Source organism: Zalophus californianus, chromosome 6 (assembly GCF_009762305.2).
Source record: "Zalophus californianus isolate mZalCal1 chromosome 6, mZalCal1.pri.v2, whole genome shotgun sequence".
NCBI classification, from domain to species: Eukaryota; Metazoa; Chordata; class Mammalia; order Carnivora; family Otariidae; genus Zalophus; species Zalophus californianus.
The window spans coordinates 85040639-85060709 of record NC_045600.1 but is presented as its reverse complement, the minus strand read 5'-3'; the positions used below and the strand labels follow the sequence as shown (position 1 = coordinate 85060709).

The 20071-nt window shown below is 48.0% G+C and overlaps 3 protein-coding genes across 7 annotated transcripts in view; 1 reads left to right on the top strand and 2 right to left on the bottom strand.

Annotated features, from left to right (window-relative positions):
- The window catches only part of CCNDBP1 (cyclin D1 binding protein 1), a 33273-nt gene that overhangs the window by 2813 nt on the left and 10389 nt on the right, over positions 1-20071 (bottom strand). The window contains exon 12 of one of the 2 annotated variants that reach the window (XM_027569502.2): positions 19405-19541. The exons of the other annotated variant lie outside the window; for it this stretch is intronic. Within the exon in view, the coding sequence (XP_027425303.1) occupies positions 19496-19541 (46 nt within the window). The 3' untranslated portion in view covers positions 19405-19495. Of the gene's footprint in view, positions 1-19404; positions 19542-20071 lie in introns of those variants that run through there. 2 annotated transcript variants of the gene reach the window in all.
- EPB42 (erythrocyte membrane protein band 4.2) lies at positions 87-19541 on the top strand. 4 transcript variants are annotated; one of them, XM_027569498.1, is made up of 14 exons: positions 87-418; positions 706-792; positions 1944-2129; positions 3161-3394; positions 6364-6482; positions 7901-8005; positions 9094-9274; positions 9655-9793; positions 10042-10145; positions 10931-11173; positions 13448-13747; positions 16664-16830; positions 17934-18067; positions 19322-19541. In XM_027569498.1, the coding sequence occupies exons 2-14, from the start codon at positions 783-785 to the stop codon at positions 19515-19517; spliced, it is 2118 nt and encodes a 705-aa protein (XP_027425299.1). In that variant the 5' UTR covers positions 87-418; positions 706-782; the 3' UTR covers positions 19518-19541. The 4 variants fall into 4 exon arrangements, with proteins under 4 accessions (XP_027425299.1, XP_027425298.1, XP_027425300.1 ...); XM_027569497.1 differs by lacking the exon at positions 87-418 and having other exon boundaries at positions 592-792; XM_027569499.1 differs by lacking the exons at positions 87-418; positions 9655-9793 and having other exon boundaries at positions 592-792; positions 10095-10145.
- Positions 6630-7301, bottom strand: LOC113908893 (cytochrome c oxidase subunit 7C, mitochondrial-like). Its single transcript, XM_035727909.1, has one exon. The coding sequence runs from the start codon at positions 6962-6964 to the stop codon at positions 6788-6790; it is 177 nt and encodes a 58-aa protein (XP_035583802.1). The 5' UTR covers positions 6965-7301; the 3' UTR covers positions 6630-6787.

Here is a 20071-nt window from a genome sequence, read left to right as displayed (position 1 = left end):
AGTCGTAGAAGCCCTAGCAAAAGCTGGCTTTAGAAAACCAAAGAGGGCCAAAGAGGAGGTCCTTTCCTGTGTCTTATCTCCTCAGGGACTAAATAAGTAGAAATAGAAAAGACATAGGCCCTGAGTCCCAAGATAGTTCCCAACCTTCTCTGGAAGAGTGTCCCAGACCCGGAGGGCTTAGAAGAGCTGGGGCTCTGACTTCTACTTTTAGGACATTTATTTTTCACCAACAAATTCTACCTCCTTATCTGCTTCACACAGATGAATCCCAGACACACAGGTTCTCTCTATTACCAAAATAGCCACAAACATCTAGCAACTCGAAGCCCAGGATATGTTTAGGGCCTGAGATCTGGAGTTGGATGTGGGCCTCCTGCTTATGGAGTCATCCCTTCCAGAGTCTTCCAGTGTTGTCCAGGTAATAGCTCTGAGGATCTCTTGAGACCACTGAAGCGACAGGCTTAGAAGTTTCCTCTTAGCTTCTCTAGCTGGCAGATCTTCCCCCATTCCACCCCCTACTGCAGCCGGGCACAAGAGATAAAATGAAAAGGGTAACTCCCAGCAGCTGGCCCAAGAGATAGCAGTGGGGAGGGAGCAAGAGAAAAGAAACATGTGTGGGAGCTCACAGGAGGAGTGGAAGGAAACTCTACTATTTACAGATTCTTAAGCCAATGAAAGTACCTCCATCATTTTCTCTTGGGACAGATCCAGAGAGGCAGCACGGAGCAACAGTTCAAGACAGGCATTTTCTGTGGACGAGTGGAGAAGAGCAGCCTGCAACCATGGGACAGGGTGAGCCAAGCCATTTCTCCATGGGGCTTACTTGACTCTCAGTAGCTCCTCCACAATAACGTGTTTTCATTGAGAAGTAGGATGGTGGTGGAGGTGTTGGTGGTGTGACTGGTGGGGGTGGTAGTAGGTGCTGCTGGTGGTGGACGTGATGGTTGGTGGGGCTATGTTGGGGAGTGGTACTGGGTGCTGTGGCAGTGGTAGCCGTGGTATGGCAATGGGTGGCAATATGGTAGGTTGTTGGTGGTAAATCGGTGGTCATAGTTTTGACAACGATGGTGACAGTTAACATGGATTTATAGCATCACAACATGATTATTCTCACTGGATTGTGATACATACAGGAGATAACCCTGGGAAAGCATGAGGGTGTCATAGCCTCAAAGCTAAGTGGGAGAGAAGGGGAGGTAAGGGTCAGGGAATCCAAATACAAGGGGCAGAGGCCAACATCAAGCAAGAGAATAGGTATAACCAGAGGATGCAGAAAGTTCAGGGGCCTCTGCATAAGTCTGTTAGTATATTTACAAGACTCACTGTAAAATGAGAACTGCCTGATAGGCTGTCATAATACTCTCAGGCCCCCTCCTTGGAGAGTTTTTCTGGGCTGCATGGGGCCATGGGTTTGGTGAGCCTTTGGGTGAAAGAGCCAAGTATCATCTCAGGTGAGTTGGTTCTACTCTCTGGGCCTGACTCTTCCCGTCTTTAAAACAAGAGAATCGGCTCAGTGATTTCAAAACCAGCTTTAAAAATTATCTGTGTTTGAAGAATAAAGGAGTAGGGGTGAGCAAAATTCCAGGTTTTAGTCATTGTTTTGTTTAGGGACCAGAAAAGAAGGTCAAGAATGAGGGCAAGCCCTGCTCTTACTAATAATAGTAATGGTCTCATTTAATGGGACTTCCTACGTGTCTGACACTGTGCTAAGTGTATTAATACATTAACTCATTTAATTTCTCCAACCCTGCAGGGAAGGATGATTATTCTAAGGAAGAGAAAACTGAGGCTCAGATGGTTAAATTACTTGCTTTAGGTGGCGCAGCTAGTATGTAAGTTGAGCCAAGGATTTGAACCTCAGTTCAACTCTGACTCCAGGGTCTCTCTTTTTACTAAAGTTGTCACATTTACCTCGTCTTCATGACTTCCCTTTCCCACAACAGCCCTGGGGATCAAGAACTGTGACTTCCAGGCAGCAAAAAACAATGAGGAGCACCACACCAAGGCCATCAGCTCCCAGCACCTCATTGTGAGGAGAGGGCAGCCCTTCACCATAATCCTGCACTTCCAGGCTCCGGTCTATGCATTTACATCCACCCTGAAGAAGGTAGCCCTCATTGCACAAACTGGTGAGTGGGGCAGGCCTAGACCCCTTTGTTGGCAGGATGGGGGGGGTTCTTTCTCCAGCACCTCCTCAGGGAAAAAGGGGCAAATGGCCCACAATGCATCTGAGCCTCAAGAAGTCCTGTCCACCTGGCAGGGCTGTGGTGAGGACGAAATAACATGCATAAAAAATAGTGTTTATTGGAGTGCCCGGGTGGCTCAGTTGGTTAAGCAGCCAACTCTTGATTTTGGCTCAGGTCATGATCACAGGTCCTGGGATCAAGGCCCTTCATGTAGCTCCGCACTCAACGGGGAATCTGCTTGAGGATTCTCTCTCCCCCTCCCTCCCCCTGCTCTCTCCTAAAATAGGTAAAATAAATCTTTTTTTTAAAAGATTTTATTTATTTATTTGAGAGAGAGAATGAGAGAGAGAGAGTACATGAGAGAGGGGAAGGTCAGAGGGAGAAGCAGACTCCCTGCTGAGCAGGGAGTCTGATGCGGGACTCGATCCTGGGACTCCAGGATCATGACCTGAGCCGAAGGGAGTTGCTTAACCAACTGAGCCACCCAGGCGCCCGGTAAAATAAATCTTCTTAAAAATCACATTTATTATGACTCAGAAGTTGCTGAGCATCATTATCACTAGGGGCTCCTTTTGGTTACAAATATATCAGTTTTGTAGAAAAGCCTGAATGGATCTCATCTAGGCTTAAGATAACATTTAATTGCTACTATTTATTGAATTTGTACTACATATCAGATACCAGGCCAAGTGCTTCACATGCAATATCTCATTAAGACCTCACATCCGTCCTACGAAGAAGGCGTACCACTCCGCCCATTTTATACACTATGGACCTTTTCTAGATGTGGGTCCATGAGCACTGAGAACTTGTGCTCTCCTATCACCCTTTACTGCCTCCCATTACTGGATGGACTTCTTCCATCCTCACCAAAAACCAATTTTCACCTGTTCCAACTTTATGATACTTGACTTTATTACTCTGAGTTGTGACCAAAAGGTCCAAATGACCAATTCATCTCCGTGTGACTGCAGGAGAGCACCCTTCCAAGGCCAACAAGACCCAAGCCATGTTCCCAATTTCCCGTTTGGGGGACCAGAAGTGGTGGAATGCGGCAGTGGAAGACAGACATGACCAGTGCTGGACCATCTCTGTGACTGCGCCCGCAGACGCCATCATCGGCCGCTACTCGCTCCTGCTGCAGGTCTTGGGCAAGAAGCAACTCCTCTTAGGCCAGTTCACAGTGCTCTTTAACCCATGGGCTCGAGGTGAGTTTGGACCTGAACCAGCCTGGGCTGCACAGGGACTCCAGGCATAGGAGCTGGGGCACAGCTCTGGCAGGAAGTGACTGCCCCAGGCCCCGGTGCACAGCTCCCTCTAAGGACAGCACCAGCACTGAGTTACTGTGGTACCTGCTCCCTGGATGAATGGCCTCTCAGACCCGGGGTCTGTGTTGGTGTCACCCTTGGCAGAAGCAGCCTGGGGCCTCCCCCTGAAAGGAAAGGCTTATCTCACCACCAAACCCTGGTGTCGGGTCGGGCTCTTTGGTCACAGGAGCTGAGACTCACTGAGATGACCCTGGGAGAGCCACTCTTTACTGTGACAGCACAGGGGCTGAGAACTGGAAAGTGGTTCAGGAATGGACACAACCTGAGGGACGGGCTTCTCGGTTTCTTCCCTGGGCTCCCATAGTCTGTGTCCAGGGTGAATCCAGGGTTTGCGGGACCTAAGGTTTATTTATATAATTTGGGGGACCCTCTTTAAGAAAAAGAATACAAAATTTTGAATTGCTCAGGCCTAAAGTGGTCTATGCTAGTGAAGGGCCCAAAGCTTCAGCTTTATCAGCTCCACAATAAATCTGCCGTTTGGTTGTCTCTGCTTCTCTCCACTTGTATATTCTGTTCTTACTACTGGCTGCTGGGTCCTCTCCACATCAACCTAAGTATTTGCTAGAGTGGCAAATCAAACAGCCAGTGGCCTGTAGCTCAGCAGACTAAGGGTGGGCTTTCCTGAGATCAGGTGACCTCCTGCAGCCCAACCAGTGGCTACCTTTGGCAAAGCTCAGCCTTGGCTGTTGGGACTATTTCATTTTAAAAAGATCATCAGACGTGGTTGACATGCTCCAAACACGAGGAGGGCATCTCCTCTTCCTTCCCATTCTGAAGGTTGAGTCTGTCTTTCCTTTTTAAATCTGCCACCCCCCCCCCTTACTCCTTGGGGCTTCCTGAAGCATTGCTTAGGGGGATGGAAAACAATTTGGATCAGCTTTCCCTCACTACCCAGACGACAAATGCAGAGCCTTTCTCTTTCAGGAGTTTCACTGCCAGCCTGAAGGGGCCCTTGTTATAAGGCAGGGCTGGGAGACAAAAGGAAACGTAGCGAAGCAGAAGAAATCTTCCCGGGTTCCTCCAGCCAGTTCCTAACTCCCTATGTGGCATCTGAAACCCAGTGGACTGCCTCTCTCCATGTTTCTTGCATGGGGTGGGGTTCTCCAGTCCCCCCTCCTTCAGATAGCCTTGCCTATGTTCAGTTCAGGCTCTTATTTCCTGATCCAAGGGGATGAGCAGGTAGAGCAACAGATGGGAACGAGTGTCCATTCAGGTGCAGCTGCCCCATGTGGGTAAATGTGGAGTCAGGGCCCCTTCAGCTGGGGGAGGACCCATGGCTCTTGACATATTTCCCTCCAAAGCTGAGGGCCCTAGTGTCCCTGCCTTGCTGACTCGAACCCACAACCAGAGCTAGGCCCTGGTGGGCCAGAGCAAAGACACAGCAAAGACAGTTCTGAGACCATGCTCGGTTCAGTGGGAACTCTCAGTCTTGAATCCATGCCGGGTTTCCTGCGTCTATGCTTGGTTTGACCCTGCCTGGGGAAGGCCTCTCTGTGTGAGTCTGTACGGAGATGTCTGCGTTGGCAGGGGTGAGTTATTGGCTCTGCTTCTCTGGGAGGTGATTAAGAGATTTTCAGATTATCCGGGACTCAGTCCATCTTAGCATACTTGGAGATGGGACTCTCCTGGACTCAAAAGGAAATTTTATATCCTAGAAAGAAAGTCCTATTCATAAGCAGAGAACTTTATAAAAGGGGCCACACCCTGGGGCGGAAGGGGAGGGTGATGCTACCTGTGCTTGATAAGGTACCTCCCAGAGCCCTGCAGAGCCTGGGGCCCAGCACCTCACTTTGAAGTGATTTTATAGAGAGTCTCAAGATGGAGGGGCAGGAGTCAAGGGCTCCTCGGGCACATGGTTCTATGATTTTAGGCCTCAGGTTCTTCAGGGCTTCCCAGATTTTTAATATCCTATCTTTCTGTTGTTTTGAGTACCCTCATCCCAGCAGATGCCTGGAGGGATAATCTGGAAAGCCTTTTCTCTTATTAGTCTCCAGGAACCAGCCTAAGCACTCTCCTCCCCCTCTCCCACCCCCACCCAGCAACAGCTGCAGAGAGAGACACTTGACAAACAGAGCAGGTCTCCCTGCCGCTCCCGGCTTCCTAGAGTGTCCTCCTTAAAGCCTACCAGCCTCCTCATGAACCCCAGCCCGACCCTGTGAGGAAGGCAGCAGGACAGGCAGGAGAGACTGTGGGAGTCTTAGACGTACTTGGACGCCCCCAGGGCTTCCACTGGCTTCTACCTCACCCAGCTCCACCATTCCCTCTGACCCTGTCTTACCAGATGCTCCTCTTCCTTTCTGCTCACCCGTCAATCTATGTTTGATCGTTTTTTTGTTTTTCTGACACACTATTTTTAAATTTTTTTTAAGATTTTATTTTTAAGTAATCTCTACGCCCAACATGGGGCTCAAACGTATAACCCAAGAGCAAGAGTCGCATGCTCTACTGACTGAGCCAGCCAAGCATTTGGCTATGAGATATAACAGGCCCACTGGGAAATTCCCTGGGCTGTTGCCAAATTCTCTTGGCCAAAAGCACTCTGGCTGCCCATGTCTTCTGGGAACCAGTAGGTTTTTTAAGCTTGGCTTGTTCCTGTCTGTCTGGCTGACCATGAAGGACACCTTGGCTGACCCAGGGACTCTGACCCCTGTTCCCACTCTGCACCAGAGAAGAGTCTGGGTCCCAGTGGGGTCAGTGAAAAAAGGGAATTCCTCTCCAATTTTCATCATGCCCAGAGCTAAAGAGAAGGCCGGCAGCCACACCTGACCTGAGCAGGGAGAACAGAGGCCTAGGTGTGGAGGGCAGGCCTAGCACCCCATAGGCCCTCATCCCGGCCTGCTTTTCACCAGAGGATGCTGTGTTCCTGAAGAAGGAGTCTCAACGCAGGGAGTACGTGTTGAACCAGAACGGCCTCATCTACCTGGGTACAGCTGACTGCTTCCACGCAGAGCCCTGGGACTTTGGCCAGGTACAGGGACCTCTGGGAAAGGATAGGGGCCAGTAATTGCCCCATAACCTTCGGTGTTCAGGCCAGACAGAGCTGGCAGTGTTCAGGCCAGACAGAACTGGCCCGTCCAAAAGCCTTTAGGTTATGAGGCCATTTCTTCTTCCCTTTATTTTTTTAAGGATTCATGGCATAAGTTTATTTACAAACATATTGAGTATGTTGAATTCAAGAGTTTGATCCATTTTTCAAAGAGATTGCACCTCTTAAAATGATCTTTTTCACATCTGTTTAATGGATTAATTAAAACACCCTTATTTCTTAAGCAGTTAGTGTCTTACTACAAAATAAGGTGAAGCAAATCCAGATCCAAAGTACAGAGTCATCATAATTAGTAACTGCCACTTGTTTTCCACTAAAAATGGCCAATTCTTCCCTAGGCCCTCCTCATAGTGGCTTCTACAGACCACAGAGGTTGTGAACCTCCAGATGCTCTGTCCCAACATAGCGCTCTTGGAAGTTCTGGGAAAGGTGCAGAGACCCAAGACGGAAGAAAGGGTGGCACCACACCGAATCCTCCTTTTTTCCCACCCTTGTTCCCTGGTGTATCAGTGAGGCTTCCTTTGGCCATTTCAGCTATGTGGTGCCTTTCTTTCCTCAGGGCCACGTCAGACCATCCTCCACAGCTTCCAGAGTTATCTTCCTAAGGGCCACAGCAAATCAAACCTCTGTTAAATCCCCACTGTTTTCAGGATAAAAGCTAAATGCCCTGGCTTGACCCCTAAGGCCCTTCAGAGCCAGGCCACTGCTTTTCTTTTCTCAAGAGCCACCCCACGCTCCAGTTTCTGGCCATCCCCTGAACAGACAGGCTGAATATGCCTGGAATACCTTCCCTCCTTTATCAACCCAGAAAATTCCTATCCACCTTTTAAGACCGTCAGAACGTTTTCCTCAGCCCCCAAAGGTTAAGAGTGACTCTCCCCACTATGCCCTCTGCCCTGGGTTGGCATCTCTCCTAGAGCCCTGGCCATGTTGCTGAGATCTATAGTCTACAGGCCTGCATGTCCCCCTCTGCTCCCAAACTGTGGGTCCCTCAAGAGCAAACGCTGCCTTGGTCTCCTCCCCATGTGGGTCAGTGATGGCAGGAGCAGCAGGAGCACACAAAATGGGCAACAACAAAAATCAAACAATACAGCTCTGGTCCGCAAGGGCTCATGCCCTGTCAGGAAAGTCAGACAACAGAAAAGGCAAAGGATAGGACTGCACGGACACAGGGAACAGGGGGCACAGTGGGACAGAGGGAAAAGCCAGAACTGCCACGGGAGACAAGAAGGCAAGGCAGGAAGGAGTGGAACCTGAGTCTGGGACAAGGATGAGGTGATGGCAGGGGATAAGTACCCAACCTGGAGGCCCTGCATCACGGTCCTGTGTGTTCCTTCCAGTTTGAGAGCAGTGTCATTGACCTCAGCCTGGGCCTACTGAGCATGGACAAGCAGGTGGAGCAGTGGGGCAACCCGGAGCATGTAGCCCACATTTTGGGTGCCTTGGTGAGTGAGGTGGGGAGTGGGGGGAGCCTTCTGCCGGAGCTGCCTACATTTACGGCCCTGGAAACCTTCAAATCGCAAATGGTCCATTCCTCCCAGGATGTGGGGGTCAGTTCCTGGAGAAAGTCTGAGTGAGGAGGGAGGACAGTAGCATCCACAAGGGAGAGAAAAGCAAAGGGAAGTATCATCCCTCGGGACCCAAGCCAGGAGGACTAAAACTGGCCTGGAGTTCCTCAGAGCCCTCCTCCCTCCGTTGCCTCCTCCCGTCAGCCCAACCTGCAGGCTTAGGTTCATGGGAAGGAGGGGGTAGGGTCTATCTTGCCCAGTGTTTGCCGCTCACATGGTTAATTGTTTTCATTTCTAAGTTATTCCTAAGAATATACAGACCATGAAGGTAGTTTGGTAGCTTCCTCCTGTCCCTTAATGTCCTTTCTGGGGAACCATGAGTTCCCCATTTCAGCTTGTGCCTCTGGACTCCCCTCTGAAGAGGTGGAGGACGACAAGGTCAACCTTGAGGAGGAGGAAGCTGGGGACAAGTGGGCCTTGAGGCCCTGAGAGCAAATGCCCTCAAAGGAATCAGGGTCAGGCAAGTGAAGGAGCATTGAAACCAGCCCCCAGTGAGAGGCAGCTCTCTTGCTCCTCTTATGATGTATGCTTTGCTTGCCAATGTGGTCCACAAACCCCTGGCTTCCAGAGGACTAGATAAAAAGGAGAATTTGGGGCACCTCAGATGGTTAAACGTCTGCCTTCGGCTCAGGTCATGATCCCAGGGTCCTGGGATCGAGTCCCGCATCAGGCTTCCTGCTCCGCGGGAAGCCTGCTTCTCCCTCTGCCTCTCTCTCTCTGACTCTCATGAGTAAATAAATAAAATATTAATAAATAAATAAATAAATAAATAAATAAATAAATAAATAAATAAAAGAATTCCCCAGGCCCCACTCCTAGAGATTATAATCCAGTGGGTAGGGTGAAGCCCAGGAGTATCCAGATGATTCTGATACAAGTGGTCTAAGCCCTCCTTACTCCCTGCCCCCCTCCAGAGGCGGTTCTGTCCTGGGCCCCACATAACATCCACACATTTCCACAAACAGCTGCATGCTCTCAAGGAGAAGAGTGTCCTGCCCACCCCACAGACCGCTGCTGCTGCCCAGGAAGGGGCCTTGTTGAGCAAGCGCCGGGGCAGTGTGCCCATCCTGCGCCAGTGGATCACAGGCCAAGGGCGACCTGTGTGTGACAGTCAGGCCTGGGTGTTCGCCGCAGTGGCTTGCACAGGTACAGAGCTGGCTTGCCTGCCGCACCCCCAGGTCACCCTGGCTCCTGTACAGCGTGCCTGCCCTGCTTTTGGGTTGCCCCACGGCTTTCGCCCTGACACTTTCCCTGCCCTTGCCCCAGCAGGAGTAAGCCCTGGTGCTCTGTTGTACATTCTGTAAGCCTCGCCCTGCTGCATAAACTGTCTGTACCTCCTCTCTCGGCCTTTACGCATCCTGGGCCTGTGGGTCAGTCCTATATGCCAGGTGCCCGCGCCCCTCCTCTTTCCACAGTGTCAGGTGGCACTTCAGACCATGCCTGCCCAGAGGAGACACTGAAAACACTAGCTATACATACCCAGGCCTCCCTGGCATCCCCTGACTCTCTGGCCCCCTCCCACGCAGTGCTACGATGCCTGGGAATCCCTGCCCGCGTCATTACCACGTTTGCCTCAGCCCAGGGAACTGGCGGCCGCTTGTTTGTAGATGAATACTACAATGAGGAGGGCTTTCAGAATGGAGAAGGCCAAAGAGGCAGAATCTGGTGAGAAGCCCAAGTGGATGAGGCCCCAGGCATGGGAGGGTTCCAAATCCACAAGGTATAACCTCACGGCACCCCCTACACACCCTGAGCGACCCTAGCACTGAGGAGGCCCTCAAGACTCTTGTAGGCAGAATGCTGATGGTCAGTCGTGGCAAGTCTCCCGCCACCTCCCCTGGGAGTGTTGCAGCCACTTTTACAGTGTCCTCCCACTTTTTTTCCCACTTGAATTACTCCTTTGGTACCTTCAGGATCTTCCAGACTTCCATGGAGTGCTGGATGACCCGGCCTACTTTGCCCCCAGGTTATGACGGATGGCAGATTCTGTACCCACGTGTTCCCAGTGGAGGTGGAGGTAAAGGCTGGGGGTAGGCCCAGTACCATCCTGGGCTGCACAAAGCTATACAAGCAAGAAGTCCCTCGAAAACAGGAGCAGCAGGAGGTCCAAAGGGGGTCTGCATCTCCTAAAACAGGAGAAGTGGAAGGAATGATAGTGGCCAGCAGAATGCTCACCTGAAGCCAGCAGGCTCAAGGGAACAAAGGCGTTAGCCATCTAGGCCCAAGGCCATGGGGAGACTTGCCCTACCTCGGAGCAACGGGCAAGGAAACAGAGTCTCAAGAAAGGGTAAAAGGTCTTAAGATAGCTGGTGGATGTGCTGGGTTAGGGGCTTGTGGCATGGGATTTCTGAGGTTCTGGATGTGGATAAAGAGGTTATCAAGATAGGCTCAAGCTCAGAGAAGAAATCTTCAGGAGCCATAAAAGGATTGTTCTTCCTTTCTCAGCAGCTGAATAGTAATAGAGCCTGGCACATAGTAAGTGCTCAGTAAAGGTGACCTATTCCTATCATATCCATAGCAGAGCTGGCTAAGGAACTCCCGTTACTACGGTCCTCTGAGGTTCCACCTGTCCAGTTTCTGAGAGGGCTCCTGCCACAAGCCATGACCAAAAAGTACTGTCACTAAATAATTGTGAATTTCACCACTGCAATGCCCTTTCAGAAACTGCCTAGTGCCCACCTCTGACCTTGATCTTGGGGGAGGGAAAATAGTGTATAGGATGGGGACAGAGGTTATGCAGCTCTGACTCAGAGAGAGGTCTGGGTATGGTTCCTCTTGCTCACTGACCTTCTTCTCCCTCAGTTCTGGGGTCCTGTGATCTGGCCCCTGTCAGAGCAGTCAAGGAGGGGACACTAGGCCTGACCCCTGGAGTATCAGACCTTTTCGCCGCAGTAAATGCCTCATGTGTGGTCTGGAAGTGTCGTGAGGATGGCGCACTGGAGCTGACCAATTCCAACACTAAGTATGTTGGCAACAACATCAGCACCAAGGGTGTGGGCAGCAACCGCTGTGAGGACATCACTCAGAACTACAAGTATCCTGAAGGTACTGGGCAGGGGAGGGCCCCAGGCTTCTCAGCACCTGATATGCCAACAGAGGGGAAGGGATGGGCCAGAAAGATGCAGGCCAGAGAGACTCACAGTCTTCTCCTCATCATATAAAATAGGGCTTTTTAACCCCATTTGATACTCAACATTTTGGGCCAGATAACTCTCCATTGTGGGGGCCTGTGCATCATAGGATGTTTAGCAGCATTCTCAGACCATATCCACTAGATGCCAGCAACCCACCACAACAGGCTGTGACAACCAAAAGTCTCCAGATGTTTCTAAATGTCCCCTGGGGGGCAAACTTGCCCCCAGTTGAAAACCACTACTATAAAACAACACAATTAATACCAAGCCCAGCTGCCAGAAGATGTTTTCCCTCTCTCCTTCTCACCCTCTCTTCCAGCACCCCAAATCTGTTCCTTCCTCCATATTGATTAATGGCATCACCGTCACCTGTTTGTCCAAACAAGAAAGCTTGCACCTTCTTCAACTCTCCCTCCTTCACTGCCCCACTTTCTCTCATATCTGTTTCCTTATCTCCTTCTTCACTGCTTATGGAAAATTCAGGGCCTCAACATCTTTTCTCTGCAGCATTTTAACAGCCTCCTAACTGGACCCCCTAGGTCCAGTCTCTCCATTATCATTCCCTTTCCAACTTAGATTCCAGAGTGAGCTTTCTAAGACACAAAATAATGTTACTCCCCTGCTCTAGAATATTCCATGGCCCCCACTGCCCTTGGAATAAGTCCATTCCTTCACTTAGGAAGATGTGAGTCCCTGCAGATCTGTCCTCAGAGTCAGTATGACTTGTCCAAAAGCTTGCTCTCCCACCATTCAAGGGGCAAATGCATAACACTTGAAGAACTGGAATGACCTGGAAGAGACATGCGATATCTGCAGTGGATCTGCCCAATGTAGACCTTTTCTTTTTAAGTTTTTATTTAAATTCCAGTTAACATACAGTGTAATATTAGTTTCAGGTGTATAATGATTCAACACTTCCATACATCACCCAGTGCTCATCATGACAAGTGCCCTCCTTAATCCCCATCACCTGTTAACCCATCCACCCCACCCGCCTCCCCTCTAGTAACCACCAGTTTGTTCTTTATAGTTAAGAGTGTTTCTTGGTTTGCCTCTCCCTCTTTTTCCCCTTTGCTTATTTGTTTTGTTTCTTAAATTCCACGAGTGAAGTCATAGGTATTTGTCTTTCTCCGACTGATTTATTTCACTTAGCATAATACACTCTAGCTCCATCCATATCATTGCAAATTGCAAGATTTCATTCTTTTTCATGGTTGAATAGTTTTCCTGTGTGTGTGTGTGTGTGTGTGTGTGTGTGTGTGTGTGTATCACATCTTCTTATTCATTCATCAATTGATGGACACGTGGGCTGCTTCCATAATTTGATTAGTTGTAGAAAATGCTGCTATAAACATCAGGGAGCATGTATCCCTTTGAAATCATATTTTTGTATTCTTTGGGTAAGTACCTACTAGTACAATCGCTGGATTGCAGGGTAGTTCTATTTTTAACTTTTTGAGGAACCTCCATACTGTTTTCCAGAGTAGCTGCACCCATTTGCATTCCCACCAACAGTGCAAGAGGGTTCCCCTTTCTCCACATCCCCACCAAAACCTGTTGTTTCTTGTGTTGCTGATTTTAGCCATTCTGACAGGTGTGAGGTGGTATCTCATTGTAGTTTTGATTTGCATTCCCTGATGATAAGTGATGTTAAACATCTTTTCATGTGTCTGTTGGCCATCTGTATGTCTTCTTTGGAGAAACATCTATTCATGTCTTCTGCCCATTTTTTAATTGGATTATTCATTTTGGGGATGTTGAGTTTTATAATTTATTTTGGATACTACCCTTTATCAGACATGTCATTTGCACATATCTTCTCCCATTCCATAGGTTGCCTTTTAGTTTTGCTGTTTGTTTCCTTTGCTGTGCAGAAGCTTTTTGATGTAGTCCCAATAGTTTAATTTTGCTTTTGTCTTGCCTCAGGAGACATATCTGGAAAGAAGTTGCTATGGCCAATGTCAAAGAAGTCATTGCCTGACTTCGAGGATTTTTTTATGGTTTCAGGCCTCACATTAGGGCTTTTTTTTTTTTTTTAAGCTAAATGTGGCTTTAGAGGGTTGCAGAGTTCTTGTGACTTTGGCATTTGAGTAGCAGTGGGTAAATGAATCTTAATCTTGGACTTTTATTAGAAGGGTCTATACCCCCTGGATAAAAGGCCTGCTTTGTCTCCTCCATTCTTCAGGATCTCCTCAAGAAAAAGAGGTGCTGGAGAAAGTCCAGGAAGAGAGAATGCGACATGAAAAACACAGTGGCATCCATCCTCCCAGTCTCAAGACTGCTGAGCCTCTATACATGTTCTTGGAAGCACCCTGCTCTGTATACCTGGGAGGGAATGCCCAGTTCTCAGTGAGCCTGGTTAACCCCAGTGACCAGGAGAAGGCAGTGCAGCTGGCATTTGGGCTGCAGGCAATATACTACAATGGCATCCTTGCTGCTGAGCTCTGGAAGAAGAAGCAGTCCCTTATGCTCGGTGCCAACATGGGTAATTCTATGGCCTCCCAGATATCCCCAAACCCCAGCTCCCACCCTGGGAGGCAGCAGCCATGGGGCACCCCTGAAGGTCTGAAGAGGTGGCTTAAAGCCCCTGGTGTGCCGTTTCTCTGCCATTCAACACATATTTATTGAGCTTCACACAGACCAAAGCCCCCGTAATTTCAATTGCAGTCAGGTAAGTTAACAGACAATGGTAGCAGTTAAAGAAGTGTTTGATAAGGTCAACAGAATACAATGGCAGGGGAGCATCTCACCCAGGTAAACAGACTGCACTGGGTCTGAAAGGACAAGTAGGAAGGGCAGTGACAGGCAGAAAAGTGCATCATGACTATTCAAGGCAGAAGAACATATGCACAGGTTCTTCCTCTCCCCCAAAGTCCTACTTCATTGGTCTGGGGTAGGGTCCAGGCATTGGTACTTTTTATTTTTTTTATTTTTATTTTTTTTAAAGATTTTATTTATTTATTTGAGAGAGTGAGAGAGAGCACGAGAGGGAAGAGGGTCAGAGGGAGAAGCAGACTCCCTGCTGAGCAGGGAGTCCGATGTGGGACTCGATCCCGGGACTCCAGGATCATGACCTGAGCCGAAGGCAGTCGCTTAACCAACTGAGCCACCCAGGCGCCCGCATTGGTACTTTTTAAAAGCTCCCTATGTTATCCTAGGGTTGAGAGTTCCTGGACTAGAGCAGTTGTTCTCAAACTTTGCTGCCTATCAGAATCACCTGGGGAAGTTTGATGCTCAGCCTGCATCCCCAGACCAATTGAATCAGAAACTCCATGTTGGACCCAAACATCAAAAATGATTTAAATTCATCGGGTGATTCCAATGTGCAGACAAAAGAGAATCAGTGGACCGGAGCTTGTCTACATTATTCCAACAGCCTCCTAACCAGCTCCCCTGCCTCCAGTCTCTCCACCATGTTCCCTTTCTGCGGGGGGCGGGGGCTGGATCACGCAGGGCTTTGTATATCATGCCAAGGATTTTGAGTTTTGTTCTTTGGGCAGTGGGAAGCTGGGGAAAATTTGAACTAGAGGGGCCAATGTGATCAGAAATTCATTTGAAAAAAAAAAAAAGTTGTTATCAGAATGGAATGGAAGAGGTCATATTAGAATAATGACTCTCAACCTTGGCTCCATGTTGAATCACCTGGGGAACTTTAAAAATACTGCTTGCTGCCTGGGTCTCACTTCCAGAGTCAGATATAATCGATCTGGTGTGTAGCCTGGCACTGGGACTATTTTCATAAAGCTCTCTCTATGATTCTAATGGGCATCTAATGTTGAGAACCACTGGATCAGAGGTTGGAAGGTTTTGTAACAAGTCAAAGCATGAAGGACAAATTAGACTAGCAGCACTTCAAATGAAGACATATTAAGGAGGTAGGCTAGATTGGACTTGTGAATATGTGTGTGTGTGGGGGTGGTGAGAGTGTTGCTTCCTCTTTAGGATAGGGAAAATGAGGAAGAGCAAGTATGTGGAGAAGGATGATGAGTTCTGTTTATGGCATGTTGGGTTTGAAAGCCCATGAGACATCCAAACAGAGATGGCTAGTAGGCAGGTGGAAACCTAAACCTGGCATTCAAAAGAATGGCTTGGGTTGGAGACCAGATGTGTGAACCCCAGCACAGAGGGGGCTGCCAAGAGTCAGGGCATTGATGAGCTCCTGGGAGTGGAAGGATTGTGAGAAGAGGCTGAAAGGGGAACCCAGGCAGCACCAGCATGTAGGATGCAGGAAGGAAAAGAGCAGGGAATAAGGGAAACAGAGAGGTCAAAGAGAGGAAGGAGCACCCAGCAGGGGCAGGAGAGTGGCCATGAGATGTCAAGGTTGAAAAGCAGATGCTGAAAGAGTGGTCTTACTGAGAAGTGACAGCAACGGCCAGCTTCCTGGGGGCTAAATTGATGGAGAGTTGAGGAAGCGAGACATCATATACAGTCCTTCCTGGAAGAACAGACTGAAAAAGGAGACAGGCTGAGTGGTAATCAGCCAGGGACACTGGGTAGAGGAAGGGTGGTTTTTTTGCTTATTTAAGATGAGAGAGCAGAATCTGCTTACATGTTGAGGAAAACAATCAACAGAGAGGGAAAGCCTGAAGCCTCGGGAAAAATGGGTTATAACTGACGGTGCAACCCTGGGGGGACATGAGAGGCAACTAGAATAACTGTAGCCTACTTTTGGTAGACACAGTGTTAAGTGTTCCATACACACAGTCTCATTTACCCTTACAACCACCTTCTGAGGCAGCAGCTACTATTATCCCCACTTTACAGATGAGGAGACCAAGACAGAGAGAGGTTACATAATTTGCCCCAGGGTTAACGAGCAGGCAGTGGTAGGGTCAGGATGGGGCACAGACTTGAAAAGCGGAGGGTTTACTTGGGGGAGGGAGGACATCTCATCTTCATGGGGGTGGTGGGAGCAGGGGTAGATGACTATGTCTGCGGGCTGGGACTGGGAACATGAGCTTGAGAAGATTCCTAGACAATGAAAGATGCCTTCATTTTCTCGGCAAAAGGAGAAAGCAGAGAATAAGAAGGAACTAAGGGCATATATTCAGCAACAACTGTGTGGCAGGGTCTGAGATAAGCACTCAGTATCTCATTTAACATAAGCCACCCACCAGGTAGGTGTTATTAGACAAGGAAGCTGAGGCCAGAGAGCTTAACTTGTTCTAGTTTGCCGGGGCCTTCAACAACCCCACTGAGGTGGTCTGTCAAGAAAGTTGGAGGCAGTGATGGTGGTAGGGAGTGGGGTCTTGACTGAGTTCAAGTTTGAAATTGCTAATGAGAAATGAGGCATCTTTCTGGCTTCAGTGAGATACAGACTCCTTTGCATTGTGTGTAATATTGCCTGTTTCCAGGGCACACACCTTCATGATTTGCACTGACTCTGCTTGTCCTGTTTCAGTTAACAAAACCATCAAAAACCTGGCCTTCTTCCATTTTGAGCAAAGCCCACCAGAGAACAGCTTCCTGAGACTCACTGTCATGGCCACGGCAACACAGTCTGAGCGTAGCCTTAGCTGCTTTGCTCAGGAAGACATCGCCATTTGTAGACCACACCTTACCATTGAGGTAGGCACTAGTCTTTCCCCAGATCACTCTCATTTGCTCCCATCTCAGAAGGAATCAGAGCCCCTCAAGCTTCAGGAAAACAACTATGCTGTAGGATTACCAGAAAATGCTAGATTGAGAGCTCCTTCTCTTGAAAGAGATGGTTTCTTACATATGCTATTAAGGTTTACATCTTCCAACTTCTTTTTTTGGTTACATAAAGATTTTAAAAATCAGGGCCTCCCCAGTTGCTTCCTCCATACTTGGATAATACTAGCCTACATTTATTTAGCAATTTATACATATGCCAACGTATTTTCACCTTCTTTCTTTAATACAAAATCCTTGTGAGGTAGAATTATTCATATTATTCAGATGAGGAAACAGTCCTAGAGATTATCATACCCATGATCATGAAAACAGGATGTTTTAGAGGCTTATGGCTCTTGATCTAGTCCTCTATCCACATGTCTACCCTGACCAGAATGAATGCGATCTGGTCCCAGCCCTCAACGAGGTTATGTTATAGTTAAGTAAATGAGACACAATGTTAGGTCTTTTATGTAAGTGCTTCAATAGAGTACAAAGTCACTATGGCATAAGTGAAGTAAGGGGATTAATTTCAGCTGGTGGTTTTGAGAAAGGCTTAATAGGAGGAGGCACTTATGCTGAGCCTTGAAAAATAGGTAAGCTATAGTGCAGAGGTTGGGGAAGGCCATTGCAGGCAGAAGACTGAACAGAGAGGCCCCAAAGGGAGTCTGAGAGGGGTGCTGGGATGTCATTTAGTCAAGGGAAGTACAGGTGAGGCTGGAAAAGGGGATTGGGGTCAGACCATGAAGGGCTCTGAATGCCAACCAAAGCTGAATTCTGAAGACAATGGGACCCCCTCCAAGGTTTCTAAGAGGAGAGGCACCATCAGAAATGGCCATGGATGAATCAAGGCAAGGGTAAGTATAAACGCAGGAAGACCTGTAGAGGGCTAAAGAAGTCAGGTGTGGAGTCTGGGTCCGGATGGCAGACAGGAGAGTAACTGAGGAGAGTACAGGGAGGGTGCCTAGGAGGGGAAGCAGTAACTGTAGCCCTGTGCTCTTTGCATCTGCTCCAGATTTTGCCTCTTCCCACAGATGCCAGAGACAGCAGAGCAGTATCAACTTCTTAAGGCTTCAGTCCGCCTCCATAACTTCCTAGATGCTCCCATGAAAGACTGTGTGATCTCCCTCTTTGGAAGGGGGCTCATTTACAGAGAGAGGAGGTACAGGTAAGAGACCACAAGCTTCTTGGGGCGCCTGGGTGGCTCAGTTAAGCATCTGCCTCCAGCTCAGGTCATGATCTCGGGGTTTGAGCCCCACATCTGGGCTCCCTGCTCAATGGGGAGCCTGCTTCTTCCTTTACTTCTGTCCCCCCTTCCCCACCCGCTTGTGCTCTCTCTCAAATAAAATCTTTAAAAGAGAGAGAGAGACTACAAGCTTCTCATCTCACTGAAACATCTCAACTGGTCAGAAAGGCAGGGACCCAAGATTAATGAGATTTGTCTGCAGAATGATGGCAGAAGTCCACACTCCCTCCAGCAGTACAGGAGTTTCTACCATTTCTCCACTTTTCTCCATTCTTGGCAATACTCAGCTTTTTTTCCAGTCTAAGAGAAATAAGGTAATATCTCATTATTGTTTTAATTTGCAACTCTTCATATGTTTATTACCCTTTTCTGTTTCCTCCTCTGTAAAAGATTTCTTTTTATCTTTGCCCACTTTTCTTTCGGTTTCTGCTTTTCCACCTTGTTGATTTATAGGAGTTCCCCATATGAGTCCTTTGTTGGTTTCAGATGTTGCAAGTATCTTCTTTCATTATCTCTTCTTCTCTCACTGTGTCCACCACATTCTTTGTTGAAAACACAGTATACAGTTTAGAGTTCATGCTGCCTACTCCTGAAATACCTGGTAGTTGTCTTGTTATTGAGCCAATGCCTCAGCCTTATGAAACTAAATGAATCACTCTTGCCAGTAAGTTGAGAGGATGGACTGCCAGCATTTAACTACATTTTTGTGGTATCTGAGATCAACTGTGGGGGAAAGCTCAAAGGAAATCTGTGCTACTCCTGTTGTTGGTCCACAAGCAGGCTGAAAGGTTGCTGATAGGATGCCAAACACCACCTGTTAACATACTGACATCTTCTGTGTATGTCTACTGTACCTTACAGCACTTAGCAATGTGAGGGGTCCAAAACCATAGCCCTCCCAAACACACGCCGGTACTACTACCAAGAGTGGGACCAGACTGAAGTCACAGATGATAAATTACAGAGGTAGCTTGGAAACCCTTAGAATAGGATGTTTTTCTTCCTAACCATGTAATCATTTGCCACAGGGAGGCTCCCTAAAACCTCCTGTTTCAACAGCAAGGTACTTAAATGTTTATTTCTTCACAGTTCACCTCTTCAAGCAGGGAAGAATCAGTCACTGGGACTAGCAAAGCAATGGGACAGAACTACCACCTGCCTTTTCCTTTATTTCAGAATAGCTTCCGTGTGGCCTGGAAACACCTTGTACACCGAATTCCAGTTCGCACCGACACAGGTGGGGCTCCAGAGGCTCACTGTGGAAATGGACTGCGATATGTTCCAGAATGTAACCAACTACAGAAACGTCACTGTGAAGGCCCCTGAACTTCCCGCTTCAACTTCCAATAATCAGCACATAATTAAAGTCTGATGTTGATAACATGAACTTGGTCCACTAGAGAAATATGAAAATTATTAGGTATATAGAAAACAGGCCCTAGGAGAAAAAAAATAAAAGAACTGGACGCCTTTTATACAAAGTTATCATTTTTGGGGGTTTACGTTATTTTGTTGCTTTGGCACTCTCTCAGTTTGAATTTAGTTCCTTCTCTTTATGACTTTTATTACAAGTATAAAATGGCACTTGATAAAAGTAAATTAAAACTCATTTGACATAAGGAATTTCAACCCAAGTACACACTAATTGCTCAGAGAATGACTGCTGTGGTTATACCTAAAAAGACCCTGGGGACATCAGAAAGGCAGATGGGATAAGTTACACCCATGCAAGGAAAAGGACTGGCCTTAGCTGTTGTGGAGATCTGCAGTACGGGCATAAGGGCTAAGTCAGGTCACCGGAATACACATCATACAGGTTTACCTTGCTTTCCAATATGTGATCTTCCAGACCAATGCAAAAATATAATTAATCCATGATTGTGCAGAAGGATTAACTGAAAAGGCCCTTAAAACTATATAAACTCT